The 21,488-nt window shown below is 30.6% G+C and overlaps 1 protein-coding gene across 2 annotated transcripts in view; it reads right to left on the minus strand.

Annotated features, from left to right (window-relative positions):
• The window catches only part of LOC128190838 (guanylate cyclase 2G-like), a 34,824-nt gene that overhangs the window by 5,139 nt on the left and 8,197 nt on the right, over positions 1-21,488 (minus strand). The window contains exon 1 of one of the 2 annotated variants that reach the window (XM_052863050.1): positions 1,837-2,065. The exons of the other annotated variant lie outside the window; for it this stretch is intronic. Within the exon in view, the coding sequence (XP_052719010.1) occupies positions 1,837-1,865 (29 nt within the window). The 5' untranslated portion in view covers positions 1,866-2,065. Of the gene's footprint in view, positions 1-1,836; positions 2,066-21,488 lie in introns of those variants that run through there. 2 annotated transcript variants of the gene reach the window in all.

Raw genomic sequence — 21,488 nt, forward strand, 5'->3', positions numbered from 1 at the left:
GTTATCCGCTATAAACTTAAGATAACATAAGTTACCCCTTATGAGCCTTGTTACGTTTACTCAATGTTGACCCATAAAACCAATGAGCCAGTATAATCAATAGGTGCCTTGGACCATGAAAATCTTCTGATACTTGTAATTATTGCAAGATTTTGTTTAGATTTTACAGCACCGATTAAGATACACGTTTTTATGCCTTGGACATTTTGTTTGATCACCTCCTCTACATATTATTTCAACCATGTGTTATAATTGTTTACATTTTTATTGCATCTTACTTTGCTAGATACTTATTTTTATTATCTGTTTTATGATAATAAATAATAAGATTCTTTTAATTTAGTCAGCATGTAAAAAAAAAACAACGTACATGGTGAATAAATGTCAAAGATTTAAAGGATATAATGCTAATCCTACAATTTGTTTACAATCAGCTGTTCGAAGAAGGTCGCATTTGACGTCACTGTACCACGTGACACGCTATCTAATTAACGTGTTTTTAAACGATCGGGGCTATTATTTAAACTGATATTATGGCTAATTACCGCTTTTCTACCGTTAACAAACTATTAGAAATAATTATTAGATACACAAGGAAGACAAAAAATGGTAAAATGTCCATACTTTAGAAACATGCAATATGTCCTTTAAGTATAAAAAATGAATTATGAATGATTTTATTTAAAAAAAAAAAAAGAAAAAAGATGGGCCATGTTTGCCGCCATTTCTTTGAAAACAAAATGTAAAAAGTTTGCGTTTGATCTAGACAATGAAAAGACTGTTTCTGATATACTATGTATCATTGCGATTATATCACACACTTAATAATCTATTCCTTCAAATGACTAAATTTTGTTGCATATTTATTCTTTAGTCATTATAATTCTTTGGACACCACGGCATGATATTTTGTAATGCTCTTGTTTATTTATTGCTCTTTGAGTTATTGTCAATTATACGCCAATGTATATTGTTTACAAAAAAGCGGAAGCTCCAGACACAGGAAGGATTGTCTTCGGATGACACGGTTCTCTATTTGTACATAAAATGTTGATACATTGATAGCTATAGTTTTTAGTTTATGAGACCGGTTCAAATGAGCGACCTTTTAAGGACAGGTACAAGAGTTCTTGTGAAATTTGCGTTCTGTCGAAAAGGTCAAAGTCTTGTTTAATTTGAAAAAGGATATACGGCGAAATAAGATTTCATTCTTAATAAATACAAATTAAGAGTTATTTAATATTACTGTTTTTAAAAATATGAATACCGAACAACATTATCAATAACATATTAAAGTCATGTAACCTAAAGCATATTGTACCTTACATGACCACGTTATTAATAATTCTTGCTCAACGAATGAAGAATCAAATATTATATTTTTTTTGAATAAAGAGAAAAAGAAATAAGATTCCGTTATTTGTAAAAAGTAGAAGAAAATGACTCCTACAAATGTTTATTGATAACATTTTTTTCTAGATTTTCCAATAATATAAGTAATTGATAGAAAATATAAAATGCTTACTAAATAATAATATATAATAGATATATTTGACATTGCGCTCTTGATTTTTCAATTAATCAGAAAAGAATGTTTTCGTATGAGTGGGCAACTTCTTCACGCTATTTAAATATGCTGTTATGAATAAAAATTATAGTTGTTATTTTGCATCATATGTGGCTTTTTTTTAGTGTTTTAACTTACCCTGCAATGACAGGAAACTCAATTAAATCACCATGTTCGCTCAGTTCTTTTTTTGAAATCACACTTTCAACACTTGCATACTCAACATCAACATTTTTATACAAAATCTCTTTTGCTTCAACACTACCTACAGCGTCATACACAAGCTCCAGATCGGCATGTGGTAGCCTGTTCACTACGTAAGAAGGCTGCCATAATTTGTATACTTCACTTGGGAAACTTGTTCCAACGCCCCGGATGTTACTCTTTGCAAAACATTCTAACACAGCCAAAGATGTAAAGAGAAAGCTAATACCGAGCATTACTTCCATTCTAATTTAAAGATAACCACGAGTAATTGAAATTCATTTTGCCTGAACGTTCAACTCTCCTTTATGGCTTTAAGACTATTTGTGTTTAAGGTGTTGAATTTATAGAGTGGTGATACATATATACACATGGTTAACCAAGCATTTAAACAAATATCTTGTTATATCGGATGCAAAAGCCCAGTTTTGAGACAAGGTCATGAGTACCCACGATGGTTCTCGTAGTTTAAAAAAAAATTAATTATCAGAAATTCGAGACTGAACAAGGGTTTGATGATGGCTGGCCGTTGGAGTGAGGTCAATCGATACTTTACACATGCTGGGTCACACCAGCTGCCAAGTTCATTGTAACAAGGGGTAAAATATATAAATCAAAATAAGTAAGTGTTGAAAAGTCATATCTATTGATACGTCGTAGAAAAAAATCGAAATCTTAGCTTTTAGCTTAATATAAAACTTCAACTTTTGAAATATATTGCTTTGTTTTGGTTTGGGTTTTCTTGTTGTTGTTTGTTTTGTTTTTGTTTTTTGTTTTGTTTTGTTTTTGTTTGTTTTGGGTTTTTTTTCTTTTTTTTTTTTTTTTTGGGGGGGGGGGGGGGGGGCTTGTCTCTATATGTTTATTCACAGCTTAAATCTAAATTTTTTTTTAACTCAAAGACCAGACTTGATATACTCGAAGGTCAGTTTATGGTTAAAGTAATTCTTAATGGACCAAAAATATATTGCCTTTTCACCTTCGGAAGATCTTTTTATATTATTGGGGTTTAATTAAAACATACAAATTAAATATTGCACATAGACAATCTAAAAATGTATATGTTTATATCTTATATGAATATTCAGCATCGCTCGATATAACAAACATCAAAAATAGTAAAATGATAATGCATAATAACAGTTTTGACACAAATTAAACGTTTGTTTTTATGAGATTATCAAAGTTAATTAATGTAGTACTTAAAAAATATAAATGAACATTTTTATGATATTTCTGTATATCTAAGTTCGTTTCAGTGAGTTTTTATATAGAGAGTCCTTGCATATTTATTTAACGATAGCTCAGAAGAACGAACGAAACAATTGACAAGACATTTTTATTGCTCTTCCTGTTGCAATAGCTAAAATCAAATGTTATATCATACCTCTTGCTAAATTGTTAGAAAACCATTGGCTCATGGCAGTCACGTGGGTACCATTATAGTCCATATATAATCAGTATGAAATATTCCTCGCTTTGATCATTATTATATCATTTTTAGAGTATTGTACATTAAATCAAATTAATAAAACCTTACTTTTAAATGATTATTATTCATTCTTTGCTTTTTATACAAAGGCAGTCGGTAAGATGTAATCGTTACATGGTTTATAGCTGACCTAATATGGTTTATATCTGGTCATTAATTCCATATAGGGGTCGATCTCCGCTCTCGCCATAACTTTCCAGATAAATACTACACTGCTTTATGTAGAACGTTACAGGCAAAAAAGATTCACATGAAATTCTCTAATTTTGATTTTACATTTTATTTGCAACACCTAAACGGAAAAATAGCATAGAAACTAACACCTTCTTTCTGCATACACATGGTAAAAAGATGGAAGGAAGAAATGACAGTTTTTAAACCATGCAGTTAATGTCCTATTTGGAAAAACAAATCTCTCAATTTGTTCTAAATGTGTAAATTGTTGAACTTCATTGAGAAAAGACACAGTTTTCGTCAATATCCATTGTGCTAAAACATCAAAGGGGAAACATTTAAACCGAGTGATCCATTATTCTATGTAATTCTTATTACGCCGCTTGGCATGATTATGTCTTTTTAACATAAAACATTATCAAAAAACTGTCCTAATATGTAAGAAGAATAGATGTCAAAAACCAAATAATTATTTTTCATCAAAATTGGTTCAATTCATTCCTTTGCCTGTCGCCTCAACCATTAAAGTTTACAATTTTACAAAATAGTTGAAACATTTTCAGAATTGTTAACTATTTGCAAACTTTTACATTTACAAATTTTTCCTTTATTTAGACACTTTAATACTTCGCTCCCTGTAGTACTTGAATAAAACCATCATCTTAGTGCGGGTGACAACGGTTATTTTTTTTTCATGGATTCAGTCGGCAATTACTTGTTTTGCTTTAATATTTGATTATTTTACTTAAGAGTTTTCAAAAACAACGGGTATAATTTTATTTTTAAAAAACACAAAGACGTTGATTCCAGATACGCTGTAACAAATAACAGTTAATCAGCATTGCTCAGATATAAGTCAAACGATAATCTTAAAAATATCAATTCCCGTTTCGCTACTTTGATCTTAATAAATTAAAAAATGAAATAATTGAGTAGAAATGGGACTTAGTCGTTCTGTCTCGTCACATCCCCTGTCTTAATCCAATTATTTTTAGAAATTTATTATAGAGTACATGATCTTTGTTAATTTGTTTACATGTCAAGTAGAGTTCATGCTTTGTAGGGCACAGTTTAATTGATTTGGATAATAGTTAAGAAATTTTTATGATCGTCTAATTAAAAACGATTATTCAATATTTAATGAGAGAGAGAGAGAGAGAGAGAGAGAGAGAGAGAGAGAGCCAGACTGATTCTTAAACGTTTCATTGATATGACGGCTTAAGGACAGTTAAAATACACAAATCGCAAAGAAATTCCATGAAATTGGAAATCCTTTGATACAAATTTTTTTAACTGAAATTCAAATGCATGTCTTTTGAATTATTAAATTGGCATTTGCATTGAAGTTAGAGTCTCTCTCTCTCTCTCTCTCTCTCTCTCTCTCTCTCTCTCTCTCTCTCTCTCTCAGCTTTTTATTTTATGCGTTTTTGAAGGTTTTTGTGTTTTACATTTAATATAAGCTTAATGAAATAATTTTGATCTCTCTTAGTATACTAGGCATAAGAAAAAATGAGTGTGATAAAGACGAATTCTGTGATATTATGATAGGACATGTATACTTAACAGTTATGTTTCAGAACTATTCTTCCTGAACCTACTATATTTTCAAAAAGGTTGCTCCCATCAGCCACACACCTCCATTCATCTGACTATACACTGATTTAGTGTTTCGGCGGTGTGATACGAGGTTAATAAGTAATAAATGGTTTTGAAAAAGGAATCGGTTTATAATTTAGGTATTCCTTTTTTTTTTAATTTTGCTGCTGCAAATCCGCCTCATCAGGAGTTTATTTGCATAACTGTATGTGTATATACATAGTACATAGATTAGTTATTGTTTTATTATTGAGGAGGTGAGAATATCACCAATATTTTTATTACGTTTGTAGGACACAATCGGCAATTCTGAGAAAATTTGTCTACATTCTTGTTCTTTTGTAAGAATGTGCCAGTATTTAGTCAGTTTTTGTTTAAGATATCGTATGCCTGGGTTATATGCGGTGACAAAAACATGAGGAATTTTTCCGTTTTTAGTTTCGTTTTTATTTTTCAATGAACTGTCTCTGCTATAGTTTGCAAGTACACATTGTATACTTGTTTTGATTTCCTTTTCACTGTAGCCTCTTTTTAAAAGATGCATTTCAAATTCACGTAGAATACTTTGTAGAGTATTTTCATTGCTTGTATTTCTTAAATGGCGTATAGTTTCGCCTTTGATAAATCCTGGGGTTTTTTTAAATTAAAGAAAAAAAAAGAAAAAAAATCGTTGTCTTGTTGCTTTTATTTTAACTTTTCCTACTCGAGGGACGACAAAATCGATAGTTCTGTATACGATGCATTGAAAATATTTAATTATCATTATTATTATTATCATTATTGCCGCGAACAGAATATTTTAGAGCTAAAAATTTGGTATCAACTTATGCACAATAATTCACCATACTACGATATATAAATACATTTCAAAGACACCAAATAAACTTTATAATATTTTTTTTAAAAATTACGAAAATAAAAACCAAACATTGCAGATATTTTTGAACATACGGATAAAGCCTACAAATAAACTGTCGCTTGTATTATTGAACTATTGCTATAAAATCTTATTTCAACAAGAGATAAAAAGTAACGAAAAGGTGAAATTAAGAAAAATGTAAAAACCTTACATTCAAACCGATCCTAATTGCAATTAAACTGATCCAGAACAAAATAATATAAAGTTTGAATGTATCACAATTTTACAAAAATTCCAGACTGTTAAACTGTAAAATGGCTTGTTCATTTACTGACTTTTTAATGCATATTAATTACTCATAATATAATACATATTAATTACTCAGAATAAACTGCAGTATTTTTGTACAACGTCAACTTCAAAATAATTCTGATCGGGTTCAGTTTTTTTAAACGGGATGTAGTCAAATTTGATGAATTGCATTTTTTCCCCTAAAAGTTCTTATTTTCGTTTTATTTTATTCTATATTTTTGTAAAATATCATTGTTTGATGAGTACTTTATATAAGTATTTGTTATTTTTTTTTAAGATTGTATCGAAAGATTGAATACAACTTTCATTCCACTCCCATTCACCAAAAAGATATATAAATAATTAGGCAAGAGGTTGTTTTGATCCTACATATCAGATAATGACTTATACCTGTATATAAATAAACATCATTATCACTTTGGAAAGATGACCAGCAAATTGAAATTCTGAAAATTTTGAACTGATACATATTTGTCTACTTATATTTAAAACAATTATAATGCAGTAACTTATAATTACCAACGTTTGGGATCTTATTTTGTTTCAGACATACAAATATTTATTGTTTTGTATATAGTTTAATAAGGTTAACGGCTTTGCTATCATTGTTTATCGGATTCTCACTAAATGGACCAATATTAACAATAACACCAATCCTTTTTGTTTTCTATCATGTATATACAATGTTTATACATGCCCAAATTGCTCCACAATGGAAAAATTTATTTCATGACATTAAAAAAACATGTTGTTTTGTTTCAAGTACGGCAATCATCTGCAACATCCTTAATCTTTAAAGTAATAATTTACAAAAAGAATTATGTGTAGACTTTCTATTGTAACCACTGAACAGTTCTCTCGGATGTAATCTTAAAACACAGTTAAACAGTGTTCTACACATAAATATTGTCCATTACATAGTAACAAATCATTATTCCACTTTGCTATAGTCGGAGAAACAGCAACATTATTGTTCAAAGTATCATCTTACATGACTTTTATTACATTTTTTACATTTATTACATTGCATACGATCATTTAAAAATACACTGCCAAAAAGGAGTGCAAGATTTCTCAATATTTGATTTTTTAGCAAAAAACAATTTCAGAAACTTAGAACTAACACTTATACTGTGGAATCATTAGATTTCGTGGTGGCTCAATTTTCGTGGAATTCGTGGGTACCTCTTATCCACGAATTAACATCCTCCACGAATTAATAAATTAAAGTAATAAAGTAATGTTTCCTTTTGTAGATATAAGAGAATACACGAAATTAAGTCCCCACGAACCTGTAAAATTCTGGCAATCCACGAAAATTGATCCCCACGATAATTAATGATTCCACAGTAATACAATTGATTGCATTATATATTCATTACGCAGGTTAAATTTATATAATAATTCAGCATATGTAAAAAAAAATTACCATTATCAGATAAAAAGAACTCCAACTAATCCAATGCCACTTTAGTGCCACACATTTATAAACAAAGAATTACTTTCAACTTTAACACAAGAGTTGCACCAACTGTCATTGAGAATATGTTTCTTGATGTTATCCGACTGTTTGATCAACAAACTTTTAACCTAAACCCAAGACTCAAAAACATAATGCCAGAAAACATTGCGTTTGTTATCTAACTTTCTATTCATGGTTTATTTTCAAGCGTTTATCTTTTAATCCATGAACATTTCAGAAAAAATACAAAATTATGAACATCTAACAGTTTTAAACCTCCTTTTAAAAAGTTTTGTGTGACTAATTGCCTTTTTACCTTATCGACTTCAGATTTTCATATAAAATTAAATATTATTTTAAGTTTAAATAAAGAAGATATCGTTTCATTAGGCGTGGGCAGTGAAATAAATAGACGATTTTACATTGGCAAGATGAAAGTCTTGGCAACTGTTAATCTATCATTTTAGGTACGTATTTATCTAATTCACTGTTGAATAAGAGAATATACTTTTGGTAATTGCAAGTTGTAGTTTAATTCAACAATTTCTTTTTTTTAACTCAACTGAGAATTCTATTCTTAATAGAATAAAAGTTGTACAGCCCCAGCCAAGTTTCTATCGCCTATGATGGAAGACTTGATCCTAAAATGTTCTTGACCCCATCAAAACTACTCATTTTTTACCTATTTATTTTCAGTAATTTGTTAAAAAAAACAACAACAAAGACCAAAACGAAGACAAAAAACAAAAAAAAAAACACAATGGCATCAAGAGAGAGGAGACCCTGGTGAACCATCAAAAATCAGGGATGTGGCATCCACATATTGAGTTATTCTGTGTGTGTGTGGGTTTTTTTTACTACAATACCTTTTTTTTGGTTCTTAGCTAGTATCCCTGCACATAACAATAATGGATATGGAGCAATGGGATCTCTTTGTCTACAACCTCTGGAAATTGTTTACCTTGCTTAAAATTAGTGATTGATCTTATATGTCAAAGTTTTCAACTATCTTTACCCTTTTATAGTTTTATTCAAAAAATTTCGACATTCTAAATTGCAGCAATATTTTTTAGGTTTTTTCCCTTCTCCAACCAATTTGGTATGTGACCGAATCATATGTCCTTGGAGTTTCTTCTTTTCTAAGATTTTTAAGTTTTGATTTTTTATTACTAACTAGATCAAAATTGATATTAGTGCTGAATTCAAATGATTTCTATATCTTCTAGTAAAGACCTCTCCAGTTAATTGCGCCCCCTTTTTCAATAAAGTAGTGTTAATTTACCTTGGCTCAGACTTACATGTATTCGTTGTAAACAACGAATGAAAAATTCAGTTTTTTTAATAAAAAAAAAAACTGATTTCGTTTTGAGACAAAAGTGTAACTAGCCAAATAGTGATTTTTTTCTAGATTTTAAATACACGTTACTGATATACAATATTAATTGTTAACTAAATAATGATATATATTACATATTATTGATATTTACGCACTTGATTTTTGAATTCATCAGAATAGAAGGTTTTTGTTTGAATAAGCAACTTCTTAATGCTGTCGTGAGGAAATATGTATCGCTATTTTGCATTGTTTGTGCCTTTTCACAGTGTATAAACTTACCCTGCAAAGACAGGAAACTCAATTATATCAACATGTTCGATCTGTTCGTTTTGGGAAATCACATTTTCATCACTAGCATACTCAATATCAACATTGCGATACAGTCTTTTTAAGGCTTCAGCACTACCTAAAGCGTCATACACAAGTTCCAGATCGGCATAGATTCTCCTGTGTGCTTCGTAGGAAGGCTGCCATTGTTTGTATACCTCACTTGAGAAACTTGATCCAACTCCCCGGATGTTAATCTTTGCAAAGCATTCGAATACAGCCAATGACGCAAAAAGAAAGACGATATAGAGCAATACTTCCATTCTAATTAAAATATAACCACAAGAGATCAAAATTCATATTGCCTGGACCGTCAACTCTCCTTTATATCTTTAAAAATATCTGTGTTGTAAGAGTTGAATTTATACAGCGGTATTACACAAGGTTAACCAAGCATTAAAACAAATATCTTGTAATATCCGATGCAATTCAGTTTTGAGACGAGGTCTTGAGTACCATTGATGGTTCTCGTAATTTGAACAAAACTATACACCAGAATTTCAAGTCTGGACAACGGTTTGTGATGTAATTAGAGCTGATATTGTGACGTAGACTACCAAGATAGGTCATATAGGTGGCCGATCAATCGATACTTTTAACATGCTTGGTCACACTAGCCGCTGAGTTCATTGTTACTAGGGGTACAATACACGAATCAAAATAGGTAAGTGTTGAAAGGTCATATTTATCGATAATTCGTAGACTTTATTTAGAAATACGAAATCTTAACTTTCCACATAAAATAAAAGGATGACTGCACTTAAGGACATTCCAATCGATTGATATTTACCTCATTTCTCGAAGATAGAGAGAGAATGTTCAATTATAGTACCGCTATTCTGATCTTAGACTACTCAAAACAATATTAGATCAACTCTCCATGCATATGTGTAAGTTTTATCATCAATCAAGGGCAGGTAAGTCAAAATTCATGATATTTGCAGAGCAGTGAGGGTAAGATCACAACAAATTATTGTATTGCAACGCAGTTTAAAACTATTATGATGATAAATTTTGATAAAAAATTGACCAAACTATATAAAAATGACTTGAAGTAAAATTGAGCGAGGAATAAATGTCAAAATAGTGACCGAAAAGGGCTCAAAATACGGCGTTAAGTGCAGTCAACCTTTTACCTTTTATCATATGTTTACGCATGGTAACCATCCGCATTTTGTTTTCAAAACAGTTTTATATAGATATTTTAAAAAGTTTGTAATCTCTAGTGTAGTCATTGTATCTTTATCTGCAACTTCAATCAAATACTTCACAGATCAAGACTTGGTTTTTTGATATACTAAAAGGTCAGTTTAAGGTTAAGGTTATTTTTAATAGCAAAAATATATTACTTTTCATGCCGTTTACAACACACCAATCAAATATTACATGCCGACATTCTCAAAATGTATATGTTTATATCTAATATGAACAATAAGCGTGACCCGATATAATATTAATCGGATCCTTATTACAAACATCAAAATACGCATATAATTTCGATACAAGTTAAATGTTTGTAAAGATATTATAAAAATATATTAATGCAGTACTTAATAGATACAAGTGAACACTTTTATGATTTTTTTTCTGCATATCTAAGTTCGATTTAATCAATTTCTACATAAAGGGTCCTCGCATATTTATTTAATGATAATTCAGAAGATCGAACGAAATAATTACATAACATTTCTATTGCTCTTCATGTGGTAATATCTAAAATCAATTACTATATCATATCTTGCTAAAATGTCAGAAAACCATTAGATAATAGCAGTCACGTTGAGACCATGTATATTCCATACAATGTCAGTACGAAATGATCCTCCCTTTGATTCTTATGACATCAGTTTTATGATTATAATTCATTATTTTCCATTTATGAAAAACAGCCATTAAGATATCATGGTTTGCAGTTGACCTTTTTATGGTTTATACGTGGTAAGTAAATTCCAGGTGGAATTTACTGACCACGTATAATCCATATTAGGTCAAACGCAAACCATGTAGCTTATAATTTTCTATTTTCGTAGAAAAGGCATTTTGGCAGCGCAAATAAAAGCTAAAACAAATTAGGCACTTCGAAGAAAAAATCAAAATGCGTAAAAGTTGGTACCAAGTCAACGCACTTCGATTTTTATTTTGAAACTGCGTAAAAGTGTAATAGTACATTAACGTTTTGTAAATCACGCACATAAGATAATATGTAAAAATCAAATATTCTTTGATTCGATTAAATTAGTTCATAGTATGATTATTTGAACTCATTTATGGATACGATTTACCGTTTTTGAGAACGGAGAGGGGACAACCAAAGATACACGTAATTTAATTACCAGTGCGTCATTCAAAATTAATACACTATTCGTTTTTCTTTTGCCAACATTAAATGTTCAGCAATCGAGTAAACATAAAAGAACTGAAAAAAGACAGAAGCTTTGCAGTAAATACTATACATTGATATTAAACATAACACCTGATTTGTCTCTATACAGGGAACCCTCTTCTCAAAAATAAAACCAATAAATCACTATAAAATTTATATTTCGTTTTAAGGATTTTTGAGATTTCATTCATTATAAAAAAAAGTTATGATTTACAAACATTGAATAATGATCAACTAAAGAACATGCAGCAGGGCATGGTTTTTTTTTTCTTGCATTGATATTCTAAATTCATATTCCGTTTGATATACATAATTTAGGTATATTTTCATAAGTACATGAAATTTCTTTAATTCTTAAAATCTTCCTAAAGTTTTAAATTTCTGCTTTCACATTCACATGGTAAAAAGATAAAATAGAGGAAGGACAGTCATACTTAGCGATGCAGTTTATGTCCTGTTTCAAAAAAAAAATTCCAATTTGTTTTTAATGTGTCAATTATTAAACTACGTAGAAAAGTCAAATTTCTCGTCAATAGTCCCTTGTAATAAAATAAAAGATAAAGTGAAAATATTTAAACTGATGGATCGATTATTCTATCTGTGTAATTCTTATTACGCCGCTTGGCATGATTATGTGCTTTTAACATAAAATATTATATAAAAATATCCTAATACGTAAGAAGAATAGATGTCAAAAACCCTTTTTTTATTTCTTCAAAACTGGTTAATTTGTTTTTTTTCTTGTCAGATCAACCACTATAGTTTACAATTTTACAAAATAGTTTAAACTTTTTTGATATTGTTAACCACTTGCAAACACTTGCAAAGGCAAACATTTCAGTGCTAGTGACAAAGGTTATCTATTTTTATTGATTCAGTTGGCAATTAATTGTTTTGCTTTTAAATTTGGATTTTTTTCTAAGAGTTTGCAAAAATAGCGGTGATAATTTTATTTTTAAAAATCCCAGTGACTTTCCTTTCAGAAACGATGTAACAATGGCACTGAATCAGCAATGCTCAGATATAAGTCAAATAAAAAAGGAGTGTAATATTTCTTAATACTAGTATTTGATTTTTCAATAAAAAGCAATTCCAAAAACTTAGAAAAAGCACCCATAACACAATTGGTTGCATTATATATTCATTATGCAGGTTGAATTTAAATAATTCAGCATATGTAAAATAAACTACCATTATCAGATAAAAAAATATCCAAATTATCCAATGTCACGTCTGCGCGAGACATTTATAACAAAGATTTACTATTAACTTTAATACAAGATATGTTCCTTACTGGATCATTGCGAATATGTTTCTTGGTATAAACCGACTGTTTGTTCTGCATACTTAAAACCTAAACCCAAGACTCAAAACAGATAATGCCAAAAAACATTAAATTTTTGTTTACTTCCTTTTTTTTTCTCAACAACACCACCAGCATAAATTGCCAAAAATATATCCATCCATGGTTTATTTTCAAGAGTGAAAGCAATATGAGCTGAGATTTTTATGTTGACATTTTTTTTAAAGAAAATGTTATTTTCTACTAAAATGACAAAAATATCATGGTTTTAAAATTTCTGTGAGCTCTGTTTTTGTGGAGAAAAGCCTTAATTGGAGCAAAATTGAATTATTGTCGTCCTGTACAAAAATTAATCTGCTATATAGTGCTAATAAATGAAAACTTTCTCCTGACAAAAAATATTGATTTTTACAAATCTTATTTATCACAAAAGTTTCATTTACAGGCAGACTTATACTAGCAGGTTTTTGCAGCAAAATAAAACTCTACAAAAATACAGCTCATATGTAATCCATGAACATTTTAGGAAAAAAACAAGTCATGAACATTTAACAGTTTGAAACCTCCTTTTGAATAGTCTTTTGTGACGAATTGCCTTGTTACGTCGAATTTAGATTTTAACATAAAGCTAAAAATTTCAGTATTCAATGAAGATAATAATGTTTTATTTGTCGGGGGAGGTGAAATGATAAGAAGATTTTAATTTGGCGAGATTAAAGTCTTGGCAACTGTAACTCTACCATTTCAAGTAAAGAATTTTCAATTCCACTGCTGGACCATCAAGAATCAGGGATGTGTCGTCCGCATATTGGGTGATTTTGTGTTTTTTATTACTGACTATAATTATTGACTATAATATCTTTTATCTTTGTGTTTTGTTTGATCAGAATAGCTAGTATCACTGCACATAACAAAAATAGATATAGAGCAATGGGATCTCCTTGTCTAAAACCTTTATGTATTTCAAATTGAGCAAGCAAGCAAGAGATAATCCAAAGCCGTTGTGAAATAGGGCGCTCTTTTTCTTAAACATACTACTTTTAGCAGAGGCAATATAACACTTAAGGTCTCTCTAGAAGAATTTATAAAAGTCAACTGTGAGTCCATCACTACCAGTTGATTTGTTATTTTTCATATTTTTTAAAACATATTATAGTTCCCGCTCTGAGAAACTACCTTCAAGGGAATCTGACGCTTTTTATGAAGTTTATTAAAATATGAGGAATTTATATATGTAATATTTGTGAGATTGATATCAACATACTCAGAATTATTATAAACATATTTTATCTTGTTAATTTGTTTAATATGTTATTGATCATATGTATGTATCCTTTTCAATTATTCTTTACCTTTTTAATAGTTTTATAAAAAAAAAATATCGAGATTCTAAATTGCAGAAACATTTTGTAGGTTTTTTTACCCTTCTCAACTCATTTGGTATGTGACCTTCACATATGTCCTTGTAGTTCTCCTTTTCTAAGATTTTTAAGATTCTGATTTTTTATCACTAACTAGATCAAAATTGATATCGGTGGTGGGTTCAAATTGTTCTATATCCTCTTGTAGAGACCTTTCCAGTTAAACGAGTCCCATTTTAAAATAAAGTAATGTAACCTTTAACAATTTACTTTGGACTTATATACACTAGTACTCATTATAAACAATTCTTGCTAAACACATAAAAAACTCAGTAGTTTTAATATGATAAAACAGATTCGGTTTTGAGACAAAAGAGTAACAGGCAAAAGAAAAGGACCCTTTTAAATGTTTAACACTCAAATTTTTCTAGATTTCCAAAAAATACACGTAACTGATATAAAATATAAATTGCTAAATAATGATATATAATAGATATATTTGACATTGCGCTTTGAATTCATCAGAATAGAATGTTTTCGTATGAATAAGCAACTGTCTAACGCTATCGTGAAGAATTTTGCATCGTATGTGGCTTTTCTCAGTGTTTTAACTTACCCTGCAAAGACAGGAAACTCAATTATATCAACATGTTCGATCTGTTTACTTTGGGAAATCACATTTTCATCACTAGCATACTCAATATCAACATTGTTATACAGACTTTTTAGGGCTTCAGCACTACCAAAAGCGTCATACACAAGATCCAATTCGGCATAGATTCTCCTGTGTGCTTCGTAGGAAGGCTGCCATTGTTTGTATACCTCACTTGAGAAACTTGATCCAACTCCCCGGATGTTAATCTTTGCGAAACATTCGAACACAGCCAATGACGCAAAAAGAAAGACGATATAGAGCAATACTTCCATTCTAATTAAAATATAACCACAAGAGATCAAAATTCATATTGCCTAGACAGTCAACTCTCCTTTATATCTTTAAAAATATTTGTGTTGTAAGAGTTGAATTTATACAGCGGTATTACACAAGGTTAACCAAGCATTAAAACAAATATCTTGTAATATTCGATGCAAAAGGCCAGTTTTGACACAAGGTCATGAGTACAATTGATGGTTCTCGTAATTTTTTGGAACAAAATCAACCATCAGAATTTCAAGTCTGGACAACGGTTTGATGATATAATTAGAGATGATTTTGTTACGTAGAGCACCAAGACATGCCCAGTCATATGGCTGGCCGGTGGAGTAAACGTCAATTGATACTTTACACATGCTGAGTCGTACTAGCCGCTTTGACATTGTAACAAGGGGTACAGGTGCACTCTCTCAGGTCTTTAACTAATACCCTACCATTTTTTAAAAAGATAACAAAGAGATGATAATGACATGTCAGGAAAATAAAACTTCACATGCACATATGGCTGTTAAGATAAGCTCAAACATCTAATGTCCAGCAAGTGTTTAATTAACAGGAGATTAAATATGTTTGCGGTGTCTAATTTAAACACTAGCGTTGGTTGAATTAAAAATTTTGTCTCATTAAAGCGTCTTGATTTTTTTTTTTTATTCCAAAAGAATTTCAATAATTCTAAATTATCTCTCCTTTGAAAAGAGATTGACCCTTCAGTAACCCTGGAAAATTTTCATTTATTCTGAATTATATATAATTAAAATAGCATTGTGAAAATTAAGTAATCTCCTATGCTTAATTTGACTTTAAATCCTTGTCCGGAACAACGGGTGCTAATTTCAGCATATACTCAATTATTTATTGTATTATAAGCCATAGAAAAAGATTATATTGTCGTCTTATTGCCTACCAGACAGCGTTTGATATTGTGAATATGTTTAATTTATGGTATAAATTTTCAAAACTTGAGTTCGTGGTAAACTGCTGACAGTAATTAAATCCATGTGTGTTAATGTCAGAGCATCAGTACTTGTCAATGGTTTCGTTACAGAAGATTTTGAAATAAAAAAAAGGTTCGATGCAAGTTGAAGTTCTTTCACCTATAATGTTCTCTCTCTGTGTCTATGATTTTGAAAATTAATTTTTAGGAATTGCCTTAAAGGGACTTGGACACGATTTGTTAAAAATAATTAATTTTTATTTTGTATGTATGATATGGTTTACTGGTGCATTTTAAATGATTGATCAAAATATTGAATGTTAAAGCCAAGTTCGTGCGAGATACAGAGGTAAAAATTGATTGTTATGTAAACAAAGCTCGAGTCTTATAGTTGTTTACAAAAAATGTGATGTAAAGAACTACTATTTCTTAGACAAAATGACACATAAAAACAATTTAAACTTATTCAGTATCTTCATAAATACTATTGTCAACAAAAGAAAGATATATTTGATTGAAACTCAATACTATACATATGTAAAAATGACAATATTCGAGCTTTGTTTATAAAACAAAGAATTACGAACTCTGTATCTTGCTTATGGCTTGATATTTGACTTTCAAATTTTGACATAGCATTAAAAACTTGTATATTTATCATTATAAACATTATAAACATTGAAAATGGAAAAATAAAATTTGAAAATTTTAAGCCAAATCGTGTCTTAGTCCCACAGAAAATTCTATATTTAAGCCTATTTGTACTTTTATATACAGACGAAAAAGTCATTTTTTTAGAATCCGTAGATGATTGATAGAAAATGTTAGATCTTTTATATGAATACACTATACTTTATGGCATCTTATTGTTAATGTGGCAAAACCCAAAAAATCGTGTTTTAAGAAATGAAAGTAAATTGCATACGAACGGACATTGGTCATACAATGGACGGTTACTAAATGTTGTAGATAGCTTTACGTATCTAGGCGTTATATTCTAGTGTAATTGTAAGTTTTGAGAAACTGAAAAAGTTAGCAGAACAAGGATAAAAGTGTCTCTATACCATGAGTTCCAGAACAAAAGATTTGTACATGTATTTGAATAATGAACCAGTGATGGCTTTGTTTGAAACATTTGTAAAAGGAATTTTATCTTATGGTTGTGAAGTTTGGGGATCACACAAGGCAAATGATATTGACAAAGTTTTTATGAAGTTTTGTTATGATTTATTACAATGATAAAATACTGGTTTACACTACTCGGAATCACAAACTGTATTTTAAAATACCATAGATAAGGCAAAAAGCCATGCCCAAACTGGGCAGTATATTTTAGTTCAGAATTGTATATTGTTGGTCTTGGTGATTTATGGAAACACCAAGAAAACTTTGTGTTCGATAAACATTTCCCAATTATAAAAAAAGATTTATTGATGTTTATTGTCATTAATTGTTTGCTGTGTTATTAAAAATTCTCCTAAATGTTACATTTTTTCTCTCTTGATAGAAAACATTTGCGTGCAGTCTGATTTACTCAGTATACTATAATATTCCTTTTCTAGAAATGTTTCTTTTCTTTCAAAGTACTGCGGATATAGTAAATGATTTATTCATTAAATATGCTGTTTCGTGGCCCAATCTTGGATAAAACTCAGTAAACTGCTTGCTTCATTAAAATGCACAATCGCTGTATTAGTTTAAAATAGAGATAAGTTATCATGATTGTGTGTTAAAAAAAATAGCACATATCAAATTGGCCCAGCTTTTAGTACCCTCAATACTTTGATTCATTATAGGAAACGCTTTCACAAAGTTTCCGGGTTGCATAATAGTTTTAGATTACATAATGCATGCCATAAGTAGGGCATGCGCGGATCTAGAGATGAGGGGTGGACCCCTCCCAATCTAATTAAAATTAGATGTTTGATCCGCTCGCTTACTCGCTACACAAGTATGTGTAGCGAGTAAGCGAGCGGATCAAACATCTAATTTTAATTAGATTGGACCCCTCCTGAACTTTGCAAAGATAAAAAAAAATACAATTTAACGATTTATAAGAAAAATGAGTTGACTGTTACTATCGATTTTGTGAAAAAATTCGACCCCCCCCCCGGAAAAAATTCTGGATTTGCGTCTGTAGTGTCACGGTAAAATCGTGCTTTTCTATGACCACAACATATAAATTAGGTCGAATTCATCCATGACCATCCATTTCAAGTACATATACCATCCAGACCCCCTAACCCCGGGAGAATTCAGGCATAAAAAAAAATATTATTATTATTATTATTATAGTAACGAAATTGAAAATAGGTTTTGGAACTCAACCGAACCCAAACCCCAGACTACCCACCCCCAACACCTCGACACCCTCGGACCTACCCCCTCCCCACTTTTGAAGAAAAAATTTCTAGATCCTGGACTGCATAATTTATGTTCAACTCTTGATTAGATAATAAATTTTAAATTGATCACTAACAAACAGAATAGTGTATTTAATTCAATAGTTGAAAATGAGTAAAGCTTGAAGAGTTTAAAGGAACATTTCAAGAGATATAGCCGAAATAGTCAAATTGTCATGTTGTAAATTTTGAATTTACTGCCACGAAATTACTGCCACCCGGTAAATTCAAAATATACAACATGACAAAGTTACGAAAAGAAAACGACAGACACGCACGTGTACAGATAACAAACTGGACCAAAAATATGACTACATATCTTCGGGAGGGGGAATGGTGGTGGGAGGGGGAAGAAATATTAATGCCGAATTGCCTCTGATTATTCCTCTGTTGTTGCAGAAATCAAATTTACAGCATTATTTTATCAATTCTTTATTCTAAGTGTTTAACTCAAGAACCTGAAAAAACGGGCACTAACTTTTAAAAAATTCATTTTGAAAAAAAAAAAAAAACATACAGAACTTAATATGCGTCATTTCGATTATCTAGCATAATATTTATAAATGGAATACATGTATGTGCAGAAAGAAAAAATTACAATGAAGATATCATATTGATTTTCATATTTGCGTGGTTGTTAATTAAATACTTATATAGTACCATGCATTTTTCAATGAATTTGTTATTTTAGCTCAGCTGGGTTTGTAGTTGCACGTTAATGCCATTCATTAAATTGCTGATACTGGATAGAATACATATGTATCAAACTGAGCAAGGTATTCTATTCTTTTAATAATCATTGAACGATTACATACATTGGTAAACTAATTAATCTATTAGAGGAATATTTTCATTAATTCTATGGAAAATGTCTCGGGTTTATTTTGACTCGATCAATCATATCCTAGGGAGTTGTTTTTTTTGTTTTTGTAATTTTTTCTAATTAACCTGTTTACTTTGAAATGTTTCCATTAATTTGACATGCTTATATTGAGTAGTGAATTCATATTCCGAAAGGAAAGAATCGACCCAAGTTCTCATTCTTTGTGCCTTCATTTCATACATGTACATGTATTTTTATAGGTGTACATGTACATTCACAGCAACAACATTGAAAGGAAATGCCTGTTTGTTTTGTTTTCTGTTGACAATAAATTGTAATCAACAGATAAAGCGGCGTGTCATCAGTGTCAAGCGATTGGATCGATAATGATTAAATATGAACCACCAGTCCTATTGACGATTTCATTCAATAATTCATTGATTTCTTGGAGAAGTTCACATCGCGACGATGCTGTTAATTTATTTCACATTCGGCGATGAAATTGAAATCTGATTGATGTGGCTTGGTACATAGATATTTAACGCCTGCCCTTTGTAGCCCTTTGTAGGTCTGATCTTTTGGGTACATGTACTCTTGACATTAGTTCTATCACAGCAACATGATCATCCAAACAAACTCAAATCTTCTGTGCATTTTCACGCTTCCAGGCTAACCGTCGTAGCGGTAACTTAATTATATTTCATTAGATATTTAAAAGATCAACATCAAAATGTATAACGTCGTCCGGATATTTGGCTGGATTTAGACTTCATGAGCAAAGGGCGGCCATAAACAATGTTCTACAGTAAAGCTAAGTTAATCATCCTTGACGAGCTAGGATCTTTACAACTATGTAAAGGAGTACGCGTTTATGACGAGAACATTCCAAAATATGGGAAAATGATATTACATATATGTACAAAGGTTTTAGGAATATTCTATTTCATCTTTGATAAATTGTTCAATACTTTGAAGCGAAAAGTCCTTCTTAACTATAAGAGTAGATCATTATTTTCTTAATGGCTTCTCATGGTGGTGCATGCTTTGTTACTTAGTTTTGACAAACCTTTGGACACATAAAAAAAACTTGTCAGACCATGGGCCATCTCAGTGAATTGTTCTCGTTCTTATCATCATGTTATGCTCTGTTCCGATTGTCTCCTTCACACTTTCGTTAAAAACCTTAACAATGTTGTGCACCTATTAACAACTGCATGTTTTCAATAATTGTATCGTTTTCTATTTAAAATCAATAAAACGAAAGAGTTGCATTATCTCCATGATGGATGATAGATAACTATTCATGAAAACGATAGGAGGGTTCAATGAATTGGTCCATGGTCAGTATAAGGGTTTTTTTTACTTGTGTTTACATGATGCCTAACGACAATCATTATGAGAATATCTAATCCTGAAAAGTACTGAAATTACATACCCTGCTACGACGGGGAATTCAACGATATCTAGATGTTGGCGTAGCTCATTTTTTGATATAACTGTCTCTAAGCTAGCATACTGTATATTTTTGTTTTTGTACAACAGGTCCTTTGCCACAGTGCCACCAGTGGCATGATATTGCATTTCGAGCGTGACGTAGTTCTTCCGGAAAGTTAAGTAAGATGACTGCCAAAGCTTATACACCTCATGCGGAAAAGACGAACCACTTCCGATAATTGTAATTTCCAAAGAGATATCAAGCACAAACGTTAGAACAAAAGCTTCGTAAAAACTGATAGTAAAAAACTTCCGGATTTTTGGAACATCTCAAGAACTGTTAGACTTGTAGATTCACTCACAAATGGTTCTTTTTGACAAAACCAAATGAATTTAGAATAGATTAACTCTGTAGGGTGAATCATTTCAGAGTATGACATAACATGTCACTTTCACTAGTGGACACTTCAAGGATCTCTTTTCTATCAATTGACACTTCAATATAAGGTTAGTTGAGGATAAGTGAAAGTAATCGATGTCCAAGCAATTATGATAGTCCTCAACACCTGATCGATGTGCTTTAGGGGG

The sequence above is a fragment of the Crassostrea angulata genome, chromosome 6, assembly GCF_025612915.1.
Source record: "Crassostrea angulata isolate pt1a10 chromosome 6, ASM2561291v2, whole genome shotgun sequence".
Taxonomy (NCBI): Eukaryota; Metazoa; Mollusca; class Bivalvia; order Ostreida; family Ostreidae; genus Magallana; species Magallana angulata.